At 38.3% G+C, this 17,732-nt stretch overlaps 2 protein-coding genes across 11 annotated transcripts in view; one reads left to right on the top strand and one right to left on the bottom strand.

Annotated features, from left to right (window-relative positions):
• The window catches only part of ST6GAL2 (ST6 beta-galactoside alpha-2,6-sialyltransferase 2), a 186,438-nt gene that overhangs the window by 161,756 nt on the left and 6,950 nt on the right, over nucleotides 1-17,732 (top strand). For all 10 annotated transcript variants that reach the window (XM_009665510.2, XM_068925573.1, XM_068925578.1 and 7 more), the window contains 3 exons: nucleotides 487-584; nucleotides 3,787-3,888; nucleotides 4,913-5,087. In XM_009665510.2, coding sequence (XP_009663805.1) covers nucleotides 487-584; nucleotides 3,787-3,888; nucleotides 4,913-5,087 — 375 coding nt within the window. The remainder of the gene's footprint in view (nucleotides 1-486; nucleotides 585-3,786; nucleotides 3,889-4,912; nucleotides 5,088-17,732) is intronic.
• LOC104138067 (parapinopsin) overlaps nucleotides 12,116-17,732 on the bottom strand; it is a 91,291-nt gene continuing 85,674 nt past the window's right edge. Inside the window, exon 5 of the mRNA XM_009665507.2 lies at nucleotides 12,116-17,244. Coding sequence (XP_009663802.2) covers nucleotides 17,017-17,244 — 228 coding nt within the window. The 3' untranslated portion in view covers nucleotides 12,116-17,016. The remainder of the gene's footprint in view (nucleotides 17,245-17,732) is intronic.

The raw sequence follows: 17,732 nt of genomic DNA, 5'->3' as shown, positions 1-17,732 counted from the left end.
GGTCTGGGGTGGTTTGAGGTTTTGAGGTCTATAACTAACTATAAGCTAACTATAAGCTTATAGTTAAGCGTTGTTATTCGTTCAAATCTGCAATTAGACCTCCCTACAATTAACATTTGTGTAGAGTAATTCTTTGTAAATTTTGCAATAGAAATAGTGAGCAGTAGTGTGTACTGAGTGTACTAATAACCTTTCCGTACTAATTTTATCCAATTAAGCAAACTGTTTAAGGATTGCAAGCTAAATGAATAGATTATCCTGAGCTTTTTCCAGTGGATTGTAATAATAGCAATAGCATATGGCAGATGCAAGAGGATTTTATTTCCTCATAGTAGAATATTTGTCATCCTTAGAAGATCAAGATTAGGAAAAATGTGTAAGTTTTATGTTAGCTTAGATCATTTGTTTTATTTTACTGTTATGTTATGTTATTTCACTGTTTTATTTTACTAAGAAAAACATTATGACCTCTCATTGTGCTCTTAGATTCTCATGATGCAGTTCTAAGATTTAATTCTGCTCCAACACGTGGCTATGAAAAAGATGTTGGAAATAAAACAACCATGCGAATCATCAACTCACAGGTAAGATCTTACTTTTGTGAGTTCGAATCAATATTACTTCTGTAGAAGATGATAATAATTTCTAAGGAAATGTTGGGCTTTTTGGGAAACAGCTAGTGATGTAACAATCATGATGTAGAGCAGGTACAAGTTCTCCCTTACAGGGATGTTCACACATGCTGTTAGTGTAGAGCGACTGCAATAGTTACTTGATATTCTTGTTTGAAGAGTAGGTTTGTAGAGTTTCTGATGTGTCCTGACGTGTAAAGGCTCTGCAGGATGCCAGAGCCCCCACACTGCCTCCAGGATCTTCAGAAAGCCTGAGCTGTGTGGGTCCCAGAGCTCTTTTCTCATATTCTCCTGTTCCTCAATTGTTTCCTCGCTGGAAGGTGAAAGAGATGGAAACTGAGTTGTCTTAATGCATAACTTTAAGCAAGTCGTCATTCTGTACAAATTTAGTAGGAACAGGATAGTAAAATACTTCAATGAACACTGGATATTACGCTTAAGATGAGGTTGCTCATCTCAACGGAAACAGAAAATGTGATCTTCTGCATAGAGGTGCCAATAAATAAAGTGTGTATAGAGCTATAGTGACACCTTATGGTTGAGAATGGCTTTTAAATTTTGACAAAACTATTTCCTGAACTCCAGTCTTGGGCAAACTGAGCTTCTTTCCTCTTTGTGAAATGCAGCTGAAAACAACAGAATTACTGTGAAATTTTGTGAAATGTTATGAAAGGAGAAGTTTAAGTAATCAACGGCCACAGTATGATTGGCCATATTGGTATGCTGTGTACATACATACATACTGATTCTTGCCAAATGAAAGCAGAATTTTCATTTCCTGTTACTGTTATGAATTCGTTTTTTTCTTCTTTGCTCATGCAAAGTCCCTCCTTGGCAGGTAATTTTTCTATGTGTATAAAATCATGTTCCTTGCCACCACGTAAAGAATGCTGTTCACTGTCATTCCCTTCACACTGGTTCTGTAGTTCACCATGAGGCTGCAGGCAGAATAGATCATTGAAGTGATCTGAGTTAAATATACTCCCTTTCTTTTAGTAAGGAGGAGGAAGTAGAAATATCTTAAGCTGGCTTTGCTGCTGAAACTGATATATCGCAGAACATTTATCTTCATGTCATTTATTTTACCTCTATTTTTTAAAACTGTTCTTCATTTTACTGTTACTTGCTGCTAGTCAAAATAATTAGTATCTGAGTGTGCTGGTTGCTGACCGTGCCTGAACTCCTGTGCCAGGCAAGGAGGAGGGTTTAGAAACTATTTAGTTGACTAGTCTCCCTAGGCTCCTTATAAGAGAAGAGTGAAGTTCCTCAGCAGGGTAATTTGGACTTTATTAGCTACAGAGTGAAGGTGGAGAGACAAAATGGCTAAATTAGCTGATCTCTGCTGCTAGCGGTGAGTTGGAATCCTCCCAGCTTTGGGCACTGTTGTGAGATCTGCCATGGTGATAATGGAGATTTCCATGGTCTCTGCTGCTCTGTATGTTGCTTAATCTCCATACAGCCTCTCAAGAAACTGCAGGGCATTACAAAAAGTCAGAGCAGGTCAGCTCACACAGCTGTCCTCATTTTCCTCACAAACATACTTATTCCCACCACTGTTCTGCTCCTTCAGAGAGGTCAGAAGCCAGCCTTGACACTCTAGCCTCCTGCAGAGAGACTGGCCTTTCCTTCCCCGGGAGTGAAATGTGTGCAGCCTGCTTGCTAAAGGTTATTTTCCCTACAGATATTCAGGACGTGATGTCCATACAGATTTTCTGACCTTTCTTCCATCCTTGCTACTGGAAATTCCTACCTTTAATTGATTAACAGGCAGCTGTGGCCCTCTCCTTCCTTCACGTTCTCTGCGGTGGAAGCCTGAAGGACGTGAAGGAAGCAAGCGCAGCCACAATGGATATTGCTGTTTCAGGAGAAACTCATCTCATATGTATGAATGCAGGCTCACTAAGAATGAAACTTGTGTAGACATCACCTCTAAAGAACTCTTGCTTACTGAAAGCCAAATAAGAGCTTCTTTGTGTGATAAGTGTAGAGTAAAGCTTTTAAAAGCTTGAGCCTTTGGTCTGTTTACTCTATACTCTAAAAAAAAGAGTTTATGTCCCCAGACAAAAACTGCTCTGAGAAATGGAATTTAGGGGTGCTGATGGCAGCAAGACTAATTCTGCTCTTATCGTGGAAGGCTGATAGACAGTCATTAAGCTCAAAGTTTATGGTAGGAAGAATATTGCTATGGCAACAGTATTATTTTTCTGAAGAAAAATATGCATAATCAAATGTGGCTCATTGGAACCTAAAGGGAAATGAAAATTAGTAGGAATTTATTTGTCTGGAACGCTGATTAGTTTAACAGCTGGAGCCAAATTCACGCTGTTTTCAACTAGTGTTGAACTCATTCGACTCAATCCTTCCTGAGACTGGATGCACCAGGGATCAGAAAGATGTGGTTCGGCGTAGAGAGTCAGGGAAAGAATAAGCCGGCAGGAGTGAAAGAGAAACTTCCAGTGTGGTGGGGAGGATTAGGCAGTGTACCAGGAGGTACAGGAGGGAATTATCTGAGAGCAGTAGATCAATGATATGGCTGTTACTTCAAAAACAGCATTGTCATGTGCCTGTTCTTGGAATTCTTATTCTAGGTAGACAAGCTTTTCCTGTCATGGTCTAATTTGCCTTTTTGGAGTTATTTCAAATAAGACTGTACTTTTGTGAAAACGAGAAAACAACCAAAATAATGGAAAGAAAAGAAAGAGGGGGGGAAAGAAGGGAGAAGATAGTATCCTTGGGGGCTGCAGCCCTTCAAAGAAGGTTGTTCTGTGTCCAAAAAGAGGCTCTATGGGCAGTCTGAAATACCATTGCTTTCATTTTACAGTTCCAGAACATGCTGTAATGTTCATATACAATTATGCAGCATCTCAAGTGGTCCCATCACATCCCTCACAGATGGAGAGTAATTCAGCGAACTGCTCCTTCAAACTGTCACCAGTGCTGTTTACAGCTAATCTGTTTTATACACACACACACACACAAACACACACACACACAATTTTTTTTTTAACAAAACAAGTTTCGAATGACTTGCTTAAAATCAACCAAAATTAAAGTAGAACAAACAGCAGAGTGGAGAGGAGTGTTGTTTTTAGGGAATGGTCTCAGTTCCTTTTGGAAACTTTAACTCTGTAATTTTTTGCATGCTTTTTTGCAGATTCTCACCAACCCAAGCCACCATTTTGTTGACAGCTCCTTGTACAAAGATGTTATCCTAGTGGCCTGGGATCCTGCCCCCTACTCTGCAAATCTGAATGTGGTAAGATGTATTCTTGGTCCTTTTCCTAAGCAGTCTGAAAACAGTGGACAAAATGCATGTATTTAGTACTTCAGTCTCCTGGTTCTCACTCATCACAATGAACCCTGAAGTCTTACTCCGAAGAGTGAGGCACATCATTTCTGCATGAATGCATGTATTTATTGGTCAAAAGCTTTTTAATAGCTACGCTTGTACTGGAATGGGCATGGTAGGATAGGTGAATGACTTCTTTTTTCCCTATAGAACATTGCTATTTTCATGTAAAAGTGAGACCTCCGGTGTATTTGCCCAGGAGAGAACGTTATTAAGTTTCAGAAGGAGACTTTATGAGGAAAACTGAAGAATCCATTTTTTTCCACTTTCCCCCCTGTCTTTCCAAACAAAACACAATCTAATGAAAATCTCTCTTGGCACCTTCACCATTTCGCAGGCCTCCTCCCCACCAGTCTTTCCTTTGTGTCCACTCGCCCACAGCCATCTGTGCCCAGCCATCCACCCCCTTGCTGACAGCAGCAGACATCCATCTGGTTGTCACTAGAGGAGGCTCTGCTTTGGCTAGTGGTGCACAACTCCAATGGACCGATTGATTTGATGTTTATTGGCAGGGGGAACTTGGAGCTGAGTAGGCTGCAAGTAGAAAAAGTAAACCTTCATCCACTGAACTGCCTTAGCAACTGATGCTAGAAAGCATGCCTCCTACGCAAGCTGCCTTAAGGCTGCTTCATATACTGCTGCTGTCAGTAGGGACAGAGGCACTTTTAGAGAAAAGTTCACCCCAATGCCCATGTCCTGTGTTGAGGCTTTTTGAACCCACAATTTAACGTGGGCTTGGGAGCGGGAGATGGCGTTGGCTTGTCCCACTGCAGCGAATCACTTATTGGGAGTCCTTGTATGAAGAACATACTAATTTGCTCACTTTAGTTCTGTTCTAAAGAACCTGAAAGAAGCTAGTTCATGTTACTTTTCATGCAGTGTTCAAAATACATTGGATACCATTAAATAACTTCTTACTTTTTCCTACTAGTGGTATAAGAAGCCAGACTACAATCTGTTCACTCCCTATGTACAGCATCGCAGGAAGAATCCAAACCAGCCGTTTTACATTCTTCATCCAAAGTTTATATGGCAGCTCTGGGACATCATTCAGGAGAACACTAAAGAGAAGATACAGCCCAACCCTCCATCTTCAGGTTTTATTGGTAGGTGTATCAAGTCATGGCCCAGTAGACATGTTAGATTAAAAAAAAAAAAGTGCATGCTGCATGAGGGGTCATGTTTGTATGCATGTACTGTTCATGCTTCTTCATACAGAAACAGTGACTACCTGAAATACTCATTATGAAAAGGAAAAAATAGTTGGGTGAATTTAATGTTCTACTTTCTTGCCCATCACATCCATACTATGCATTCTGCATTTTTAAATCATACATACATCTGAATGGTTACTTCTTAAAGAAGTGAGATTTTGGAACTGACTGTAAAAATTTCTAAGGAAAGATCTGCTCATGTGGAATGATCTCAGCAGCATCATTCACATTTTGCAAAAACAATTCCTGCAGTAATGAAGTTGTTGATAAAAATAGAATAACAGCTGCTGATCGTAAGAGTGGTGAAGAGGCTCTTTCTGCTGTCAATCCATATTTCCACCATATATAAGAAACACTTCAAAAGCTGTCCTTGAAGAAAAGAGAGTTAATATCATTGAAAGAACAAAGCAGAAGCCTACGAGCCCAAATCTAAACCTTTCTGACAAAAAATATCCCCCGAGTCGAAAGCACTATGAACATATCAATCATTACACAAGCAAAAACATTACCAAAAAAAGCTGCAGAGATAAATATACTCTGTGCGTACAGATACAGTTTGACTGCTTCAACTCTACTAGGAATTCTATTTATACCGTTCTTTCCCAAAGAAGATGCTTAGACGCTGTGGTAATGGCTGCTAGTATTAGCCTTAAGATAACAAGGCAATAAGATAAGCTTATTGTGAGTCATATTCACCTGATTGGATAAACAGCTACTGCTTTGATAGATGCATTTTAAATATTGTATTAGGGAGAGGCTTCCTATTTTAGTAACCTTATTTTATGGATGTCTATGCATTGCGCATATAATGTAATGTAAACTGGGAGCCAGCACAGAAACAGCTGTGTATTGTCAAAGGTGGACATAAAGGACAAGATAAAGCATACATAATATAATGCAGCTTGACAGAAATCTGAAAGGGCATGATGGTCTTCAGATCAAGTATCTATCAACAACTCATGCAGCAAATATCCGCTTGGAACTGAAGCTGACAGACGCAATTGAGTGGACCTGTATGAAAGACATGTACTCTGAATGTCAAGCTTCTACCTGATTATTATAAAATCTATACAATTAGTTTCTATAAAATTAATAGAAAGAATGGTTAAATGGTAGCCATCATAAGGTATGAAAGTATCTTAATTTCAGCAAGAGATGGGGGAAATGGTTTATTAAACAGTCACACTGCTAATGATTGTGCTCAGAACATCTAAAGGAAGGAATATAGGCTGCTGTAAGCAGAGTATCTTGCATGTATGAATTTTCACAGGTAGAGGGACCTATGTCCTTGAATCGAAGCTGTTTGCAACATGGACCACAGGCAAGACAAAAGCACTTTATTAGAATAACTTTTTCTAAGTTTGCATGTAATGCTTTGTCATTAGAACAAATACTGATTCTGCATAAGGATCGGGTGGGTGATCTAGAGTTGCACTGGCAGTGAACCAGTGAGCAAGTAGCCCTGTGTAAGTGTTGAGATTACTTACGGAGGAAGAGTAGCAGTTCCACAAATCACTGTTGCTGCCAGTAACATGGAAAAGGAAAAAAAGGATCCTATACAACTGAATGACTTTTGTTTCAGGCTTTTTAACATTCTTGAGCCTCAGTTCACAAAATTGGACAATTTCTAAATTAAAACATGGAGATATCACACTATTTCCTTTTAGGAATGTCAGAAATGTTCCAAGATGGTCTTAGGGTGTTTCTTTAATAGCCAGATTTTTCATCTGGCTATTTCTTCTGCTTAGTACTGTTTCTAAGAAACAGTCTCCCCAAAGAGAGGAGTTTTGGTGGAATGTATTCTCTTAGTGTTCTTCTGCAGCAGTGAGTCACCATCCTTCAGCAGTGATGGATATCAGGTGAACGTTTTAACATTTTAAAAAGATATAGTAAGTTACTTAAGACACAATATTTTTAAGTCATTTGCAAAAGGGCTCAGTGGGTAATTTGTGGGAAAGGAGTACCGTCTTACATGCTGTAACTTTAGGGGAATGAGGGAGTGGAAAGGGGCAGGACCTTTTCCCTGGGTTCTCCAACTTATGGAGGAAGCTAGGGAGAAAGACTTTTGCCTTTCCTCTGGGGTGTGGGATGCCCTCTCTCGTGAAAACGTTCATTTACAGTTTTTAAATATTATTGTAATTGCATATGTCACTGCTTTAAGCCACTTCTGAAATGCTAACATACAACTCTAACAATAAAGAAATACTGATTCTCAAAGAGAAGTTTAGGGGAGAAAAGAGAAGGGAATATAGTATGGGGGAGACATATATGTGTAGGAGACACAAATGAAGATATTTGTTATGAAGATGCTATTAAAATATCCTAGAGGAGAAATCTGCTTACATTTTGTGTCCCCTAAATTGTTATACTTCTCTTACGGTGGTCTGTTTTCAGTGCACAGCAAATGTGAGCTACTTTCAGGTAATAAGAAATTAAATAACAATGTTCACACAAACTTATTAATAAATTACATTTTGCTAAATGTATGCTATCAGTCTGGACTGATGCATAAGCTGCTCAGGGATTGCACCTTACAGGTTTATACTGTGGCACATCTTCAAGCATAAATGATCCATAATACACTTTGATGGATTGCTATTGTCTTGTGGATGATAATAAATTACATCTAGTGCAGCCTTACCAAATTTATTGTTACATACGTTTTCCTGTTTTTACTCACTGATCTCACTAGCACAGCAGCCCTGAGCCTTTATGATTTTCAGCTGGCCAATCAGAGTTTATAGCAGGGCAAAAAATACAGGAGTTAGCTATCAGACATTTGCTGGTGGTCTTTGCTGTGGTTGTTGGGAAGCAGTGGTTAACTGGGAATGATTATTCACTTTTTCATAATTTATACAAGGGGGACCAAATCAAGTTATCACATGGTGGGAGCAGAACGAATTCAAGAGATCAGAACCAATTCAACAACATACATTTTCACACACAACATAATTAAATTGTGATATTTATTGCCACAGGATGTTGTAGATGCCACAAGTTTACAGGGTTTCGCAAGTGATAAGACAAATTCCCAGAAAGCTACTTAATACAGATGCAGTGTTACCGTCTCTGGAAGTTCCTAAGCTGCAGGGGGCAAATGACTACATGCTTGACTCTTTCCTAGGCATACATCACATTTTGTCAGAGATATCTTTTCTTGAAAAGCCATTTTTGAGTTCTTACAGACGCTTTCACATGGATTTCAGGCTTAGAAGAGAGCATTGTGTGAGCCACATCACCCTCACCACTATCATTCTGTTTTATTTTCACTGAATTGAGTGCTTTGCATCAAAGATATAAATTAGAATTTTTTAATCATCATGGTTCCATGTTTTGTGACTCATGAATCAGCACAGGATCTTGCACAGGAAGGCTGACCATGGCCAAAAAAATTTTTTAAAGATATATTCAGTTTCTTGGGTTGAGTTAACTTTTTTTCGGCTTTTACCTAGCAGGTGGAATTTATCTCCCGCTCAAAAGAATGAGCAATGTGCATGGGTAGACATGGTGCCTGGGACATTACTGTACTAGTGATGCACTTGCTAAAATCTGAAGTTAGCTGTCTTCTGGGGCATTGAGTAAGATAAGGCAGTTTTAGGATGCTGCCCCTCTTCTACATCCAAAGTAGTTGTCTGGAGACCTGATAGTCCAGGTATCCAGACTGGTAGAGGGAGTGGTTCATTAGGAGGGAGTGAATTAGACAGCGTAAGAGCCTGTTTCTCTCCACTAACTATATCAGTAGTTTAGATGACCAGCTCGGACATAGACATATTATACATTCTGCAGGTCTAAAGTTAGATGAGATGAATGCTACCCAAAACAGATCAGCTTCATCCAAGAATAGCGTTTCTCAGTTCCTCTGGTTCCAGGTTCCAACATTTAGGTGTTCCTGCTTTCCATTTTCTTCTGAATAACATGTCAGCTTGTGTGACCCGTTAGTCACTGATGCCTTTCTGTACCTTACCATTGGTATGTATAAGCCCTTATCTGACTGCAGGTTTTTCTGCTAAATTTCTTACTACTTTACACTGTTCGCTATGCAACTTAGCGGTAAGTCTAAGTCAGGACATCACTGAAAACAGGCTAAACGCATTGTCTGTCATACTGCAGCCAGCTTATCAGGTGTTATATTTGAGGGTGTACCATGTCTAGAAAGGATTTTTCTCAGATGTGATGGAGTGTAAGCATAAAACCGCCAAATCCCAGTTGTGGATTCCATTGACAACTCCTAAATTGGCTGTTGAAAAAACATCATTGTTTTTAGGCGAAGACTTTGCCCTGTCTTTTAGCAGTGACAGTAAGTGGTGTCTGTTCACTTCACATTAATACTGATAAAGACACAACATTTTTCACTGTTAAGTAAGAACTCAGTCTTCCTCCTCTCCTTCTGAACTTATCAAAGTTCATTTTTAATTGATGCTGCTGATGCATAAATCAGCAGTCTCCAATTTTACCAGTCTGTTGTAAGAGAACTGTTCCTATACTCTTCTTGAAAGCTTGTATAAACAACTTAGTTCTTGTATAAACAACTTAGTTTTATCTTCTAATACTTTTTTAACTGCTCTCTTCAGTTTCTCAAAAGCAGTATCTTGTGTACATTGGATATTTTTGTACATTAGCATTCTGAAGGTATTTCTTTTAGTAATATTCAGATTATGTACAGGTTCTTCTATTAAGTTCACTATTCCAAGAAGTTTTTGAACCTGTCCCTTGTTTTCTAGCTGGACTGGCCATGAAGTCTTGCCTACTGAAGTCCATTGGTACACTTCGTTAGCTTACCTCCTCTGTGATGATATTACTTGAAATTCACATTCATGTACCCTTAACTTTAATTCAGCATCTTTGTCCTTTTCCAAAGCTGGATGCAAGCTCTGATCAAGCTATTCTATTTATTTCACTCCCCCAAAATGTCTGTGTAGATTATTGTATTGCAGGTTGTCTTATGTAGATAGTAATCTTTGCTACGTGTTGTAGCTTTTAGTGTAACATATGAAGCATTAAACACAAAATGATAACTAAGCCCAGATTACTTTATTATTGGGAGAAAGAAAGTCTTGTTTGAGATTTACAGTTCACATTACAGATTTAGAACAGCTATGCATCATTAATTGTTGATAACTATTTTAATCTTTATTTGCATGCATCCAGACAATAGTACAAGCAAGAATATCATTACACTGCTATATAAGCAGATCATTGTTTGACTAAGAACTTTTATTTAAAATTACTTCAGAGAACATGTTGAATAGAAGATCTGCATCTGATCTCCAGCTTTGCTTAGAAAAATACACTTGCATAAACTGAAAGAGACAATTAGATATACTAAGAGTTGCCTTTACTACTGTTACTTAAACTCAGCTGTTTGCCAGCAGCTGGCTAAGGAAGAGAATAATGCTTACTCTTTTCCGCTCAGTTTTGTTCAAGTATCATCACACAAATAAATAATACCTCCAAAAAGATAAACTTTAAATTCTTATCATGCAAATAAAAAGCACTCCAACATTTGAACATCTTCGTGATACACAAAGGAAAAGGAACAAAGTCTCTTCTTAAAGCACCCCAAAGCATATTAAAACATCTTTACTATTTTAGTATATCATCCTAATTTGAATAATACATTAAAAAACATATGATGTTACTGGTCAGTATTTTCCAATCTATGTTCCTATTACAGGATATATTATTATGATTAAAGTACAACTTTTTGCATTTAGCATTAAGTGATAAGTATGTCCTTTTCTAGGTCTACTATATAATGCAAAAATCTGTACATCAAAGACAAGTATTGCACAACTTACTAAGCTTAGGCACAGAGCCACTTGGTGACAATTAAATCCTTAATAAACACTTGGTTTTCTGTAGATTCAGGTAGTGTTCTTTTATGGTTAGCATTTTTCATAGTTGGTGGACTACAGAGATGTAAAAGAACACTTTTTAGAATAACAGTATTTTAAAAAGTCAAAGCTACTTTGTTTATATATTCCAAAAGAATAACTGAGGCACATTTGGCCCAGTTTCAAGTAGCAACAAATTTTCCTGAGGTACCCGGCCTCCAGCAACAAGCTGATGTGTTTACACAAGAGAGGACAAATATAGACTTTAGAGAAGTAAACTAATGTACTAATGTATAGATACTATGCATGCTAAATGCTTTATGTTTATTTGTAATACCTTCAAGCATGTGTAATATCGAACATAAACTTATTGGTGCATCTAGTTAAATTCTTTTATGTAACAAAATTTCTGTGATGTGTGCAAAATGAGACACATTATGAGTGTAATAATCGTATTTGTGTGTTTAAATGTGTTCAGTCTCTCTTACATTTAGTTAAAGTGATGGTGAATTATTGGTGAATGTTTGAATTACAGTTATTATTGTAGATGCTTTCATACAACATCTGTTGTATTCAGGTACATTATATTTTATTTACTTATAACCTAGAGAACATTCTTTTTAAATTATTTGCTAATGACAAAGCCTAATTGTACTGTACACAAGATGCATGTTGGAAATTGAAAACCTCTTGAGTCATTAAAATTGCCAAGGACAAATTAAGACACTTTCTCCTGTTGATTAGAATCTGTAATATATGCTCATTTGTGTAAGTCATCCATGCAAGGAATTTATTCCTAATTTAATTGTTTTTAAATGTTTTCCGCACAGACTGCAAAAGCCTAGGAGTTTAGTTATGCCAATTAGACTGAATTTAAACCATACCTAAAGCTTCCTGTCACCATAGTTGTCTGCCAAAAAGGACCAAAAATTAGCACATCTTTTTGAGCATTTTAACGTATTAATATATAATATTTTGAAATATATTTTATTAGCATCTACCACAGTACTGTTGTAACAAATTTGCAAGTTGGCTGTTTTCTTGACAGCTACATCATTTTGGGGGGGGGGGGGTAATATACATTTAAAATATTTTTAAATGTATATTCTATGCTGCCAACCCTATTTTTTCTATGTGGAATCCTGAAAGATTGTTATTCAACTATAAAAAAACTCATAAATCACACCTTTGAATGATGTACTATAAAAGAGCTTTTCTCTACCCAGACAGAATTATTTTGCATTTTTCCATTTTACAAATGTATCCAAACGGGACTTTTGAAAGACAAAAAATCCAGCCAGAGTATTAGCATAGATTAGAAAGTCCTGTAGATAAATATCTTCAGTCATGATTTTTAATGTATGGTTGCACTAGTGATGTTTGCCAAAATTAAAATCATGCCAGTAGACCGACTTTTTCCATATTATTAAATTTCGATTGGATATTTAAGATCTAAGAGTTAAAAGCATAAACATCAGCCCTGGAAGACGTAGAAGTAATTTTCCCTTCTACTTGCTGATTCACAGTGATGCCTACAATATATTTCTGCATGCTTCAGTACTTTTGAAAAAATTCAGCAGTTCCTTCTCCATCCTTGGAGATATTCAAAACTGTACAGGACGGGACCCCAAGCAACGTGATCTGACTTCAAAGCTGCCCCTGCTCGGAGTGGACGGATTGGACCAGATGACCTCTCGAGGTCCTTACGCTCTGAACTACCATACAGATCCCTTCAGACCCCGCTACAGATGTCATTGCAACGTCAGTACTCCGACTGACAATATTTCTGCTATTTGTACTGTAGCTCAGCAGGTTTTTGGCCAAATCACTTAGGCACAGTAGTGATATTGCTACTACTAGCCTTTAATGTAGATTTTAATGAGCTTATTTAGGGCCCACTGATAAAAAGCAGACGTTGACTTGGCCTAAGCAGACTTTGCGTTGTGCCCTGTGAACCTCTCTCAGCAATCTAAGGCATGCTCCCTCCTTTTTTGATTCTTGCATGCTATAGATAGCTTATAGGCTTTCCCTTTCATTTTTCACCTTTTGCTAAGTTGTACATGTCCTCAGGCCTTCTCTGTTATACTCTGTTATTCTCTTCTTCCACTCCTAGTCCCATACCTTCATCCTAATGAATGTAAAAAGGTAAAGGCAGATGCGGCCATCTTTTCTCAACTTGGTGCTTGCACATAAAATTGACTTCTCTTTGAAGTGCATAGCAGGGTTGGTCAGAGTAGTAGAACTCATGCCACCTAGCTTTAGATGTCTCCAGTGCAGGTGTATGTTTATGCTAGTCAGCCTCAGATTTATTAGAGCAAGAAATAGGCATCTGTTAAGTATGATTATTAGACCTATGTTCAAATCTACATGTGAAATTTTCATTCTGTACTGAGAGCTTAGATAGAGCTACAGGTAACTAACAGAATACAGATATCTGTGGTCCCTAAAATGCAGGTATTGGCTCTTTATAGCCAATAGAAAGAAACAGGAACTTCTAGAGGATGATTCTTATGTTCCATTTTTAAATGTCCACTCTAGGATCTGCTTCCTAAAAGTACCTACTTCCTTCCACCACAGTAAAGGAGTCTGTGATAACTTGCTTAGATGGGTTATCTGCACTGCAGATGGGCACATTTGGTCAGATGAATCACCTCTTATTTTCATCTCTTCACACAGTGCTCCTGGAAAATCCAATTTCATTATTTTTTCTGAAAGCTACAAAAGCTTCTGACCTACAGGAGGGGAGAAGAAGGTGTTTGATTTCAAGAGCTAGAGTTTATTCTCAATTTCTGTCTAGTCACTAGAGAGAAACTGCATTTATAGGGCACAATTCACTCCATCCTAAAGTAAACACCTAAAGTAAGTCAGATGAATTGTGCCGTCAGATGAATTGTGCCCTAAAAATGCTTGTCTCTCCCTGTCTATAGAGAGTTCCCTAGACAGCCAGCTCAGTGGTGGGACAGCTCATTGAGATTAATTCTACCCAGACTATAAAATACTGGGAGAATGAGTGTCTCACCATGCGCATTAATATCTCCTTACATCTTGTGTAAGCCAATCTATGCTGTTTTATATGTAGCACAATGCACAATCGTGCATGGACTGAAAACTAGCTTAAGGACTGTGAGCAAAGACTAACCATGCAGCATACTGTATGGAAATTCTTTACCTTACAGGCTACCAAATAGTTTGTATTTCATTTGTATTGATGCCGATGATAAAGGAGGAGAGCTGAGATATGAAAAACACTTGCAGATGATATGAAATTGGGAGGTGATGTGAAAAGTAGACCAAAAAAATAAATAGATAGGCATGTACTCTGTTGGCAATATATGGAAAAGAAGTAAACAAGGGACACAAGGAAACCATGGGTTAATACATGTGAGAGGAACTAGCCAAATGCAAAGAGATTCAGGTTGAGAAACTTAGGAATCAATAATGCAGAAAGAGATGCGGAAAGGTAACAAATGGGAAGTAAGATGGGACTTTGCAGAACAGTCTGGCAGCAGAACAGGTTAGTAGAAGCAAGAGCAAGTCAGCAAGCAGTCAGGTGACAAGCCTTTTCCTTGTGTTTGAAATTGCATCCAAAACGTAAAAGCTCAGATGTAATGTAAGAAGGTCACATAAGTGCCGAAAAGCTACTGATAATTTCAAAAAAATTCTAAGATTGCTGAAGGTAAAAGGGAAGAGAAGGGAAGATGGGCATATGGAGTTGTGAGGCAGATGAAAATCAAGACAGCTTGGCACACCTATAGGTGGGGGATACAGACGTCAGTAACTCGTTGCAGGGTTGTTAACAGCAAGCAAAGAGAGAAATTGAGTTAGAGTGGTACTAAAAAAAGGTGGTCTGGAATGTGAGAGCCATAGCCTCCATAGCACCTTCTTCCCAAGATCTGCTTTGTTGTTGTTGTTGTTCTTTTTTAATATAGGGCTGACCCACCTTCTGTTTTTAAAAGAAATAGTGGGAGCAACTAATTCCAAAAGTTTTTGGGGGCTGTGACTGCTGAGTGGAGGGACTTGCCTCCTTGGGTTTATTTATGTAGCTCAAGCAACAAGCGTGTAACCCTGTGTGCCCTGGGATCTAGTCTGTAGGTTGCTGAGATGGGAGCTCTGATTGCACTGCGCTTTTGGTCTTTGGCTGGTGGTCTATGATGTTAGAGGTACTGAAGGAGAGAAGGTGTGGTCCTGGCCTCGCTTTTTCCTCAAAGCTGGGTTTGGGCATTTGGCATGTGCAGCAGACCTGGAAGTCTCAGGAATGCTCTCATGTCCACCAGGACAGAGTAAGCCTCTGCCGCCCCGGGACACCTCTCTGTACGGTAGTCTTCATTCATGGTCTTAGCTCACCTTTAAGTTTGTTGCCTTTTGTAGACTTTGCCACAAAGATTTGCTGTAAATGAGCTGTTTTCAGTCAGAAACTAGACTGTGTTTCCTCCCTCAGAACATCAACAACCAGCATGAGCAAAAATTTTAATGGATTGTTATTAGGGGAAAAAAAAGGTGAATAAAAGTGAGAAAAGCACTGTGTCGCTACGTAAGTAAGTCCATGGCATGCTGCCATCTTGGACATTCTGTATGCAGTCTGGGAAGCTCATCTCTAAAAAAGATACTATGCAGACAGAAGAACAAGGCAGCAAGTGTGATGGAGAGGTAAACACCAGCTTCTGTAACACACAAGACTAAAATCAACCTAGATTTATCCATTTGGAAAATACATGAAAAATGCTATGATAGATATCTGTAAAATTTTGAGGAATACAGGAAAGGTATTTTATTTCTTCCTATCAAAAAGGGAAGGGGACCCTCAAGATATTTTCATCTAAGAGATTTAATGCAAACAAAAGGAAGTACTTTGCTTACAAGACAAAATGGACCTGTGGAACTCCTTTCCACAAGATGCTGTGTAGGCCAAAAGCTCAAGTGATTTCAAAAGGGAATAAGCACATTTAGGCTGGACAGGTTCACCTCTGGGAATTAAACAGAGTGGTCTAGATACAACCAGTGGCTTTGGAAGTCCTGAATTACAGATAACTCACCATGAGTAAGTAAATGGTGAATTAAGGGTGTAATGATGAAGAACCCTCTCTGTATTGCCTTGTTTCCGTGCTTTCCCTTTGTCTCATCTGCTGCTGACCCTGTTGAAGACCAGGATACCAAGCTAAACAGATAGTTGGTCTGAACCTGTGTATAAATCTTTCTGCTGTCCTCTGTGAGGAATACAGATCCATCCCTAAATTTAATATTGTGAATTCCACTAGGCAGCTGGGCACCTAAATGTGGAGTGATATAGTAGATGTTGTTGTAGACCTTAGTGCTCATGTGGGCAAATCTAGCCACATCCCCCAGTACTTTAACAGATGAATTGTATGTGGGAATGAATAGATAGAAAGTGGACAAGGCACAACATCCTAATAAACAGACATCCATAGATGCTGTAAATCCTGGAGATGAAATTAATTTTGAGGAATAACTGACTTGAAGTAAAAGTTAAAAATTAGGCGGATCTGAATACAGAAAAACGTGGAGATATTTGGCTGCAGAACAGTGCCCCAAAGGAAAGGGCGAAAATATGTCACTTTGCCATACTTACCGTATTTGTTAATGTCATATTTTGAAATCTCAAGGAGTGGAGTACATAGGCAAGGAGCTAAAATAGATAACCCAGCGTGCCTTTTAGATTGATTTTGGGGGCCACTGATCCACAGATCACTAAGAACTAAACCTTCACCACTTCTAAGTGCTTCAAATATGGGAAAGGCAATAATATTGCTTAAAAATTTTGTCATTATTGAACCATTTCTGCAGTGATGTGACCATTTTTTACTGCTATTAAAGAAATGATAACAGAGTCCCAATTTTTTATTCTTGACACTTTTTCTATTCCATAAATAGTAATTTCCTTCAGGAATTTTAAGGTTAACTGGGTAAAGTAGCAGTGAAATGAAGCATATGCTGGTTAAGGCTTGTACTTTCCATGAGAGCAGATTTTTCTATGACATCGGTGGTGTATTTTTCGAAATTGGCTCCAGGCTTGGCTCTAGGCGCAGGAGAGAAGTCATTTTATTGTCTGGTTTGGGACGTGGTTCATTACTGCACACATTTCCACAGTCCATTCTCTGATTCAGCTGGATAACGGTTACCTTAGAGTGGCTGGTAGGCTCTCCATCAGTGGAGGAATAAGGTTGACAGTGGAAAAGCAGACGGAAGCATTTGTAAAACTGAAACAACAAACAAACAGTTCTAGACATAGTGGCTAAGCAGGCCAAAATTCAGAGTATCCTGTAATAGTTTGAAGGAAAAGAGAGGTCTGATTTATTAAACGTGTACTTTTTGGACAAATTGTGATTAAATATTTTTTTCACTGTGAATCCATGCTTCCTGCTGCTTAAGACTCAAGTTCACTTACATTTGTGGGCTTTTCCTTTGAAATTGATATTCTTAGCTTTTTTAAGACCACAGACTCCATAGAATGTAAAGCTACGAAACAATCTAAAACATTTTCTGAACCTTTCATTTATGATAAAAGATTTAATCATAGAAATAATTGGTTTTGAGCTACTTCACACATCAGCCAGGAAAACATCATTTTGATAATTTAATGATGCACAGCAGGAAGAACATAAGGTTATTTTCATTAGTAAGCTGTTGAAATCTCTGTGTTCCCAGTCTACAAACTAAACTTCAAACAATGGCTTTGCTTAATTAA

This window comes from Struthio camelus, chromosome 1 (genome assembly GCF_040807025.1).
Source record: "Struthio camelus isolate bStrCam1 chromosome 1, bStrCam1.hap1, whole genome shotgun sequence".
NCBI lineage: Eukaryota > Metazoa > Chordata > Aves > Struthioniformes > Struthionidae > Struthio > Struthio camelus.
The sequence above is the reverse complement of the archived record's forward strand: the minus strand, read 5'-3'. Positions and strand labels throughout refer to the sequence as shown.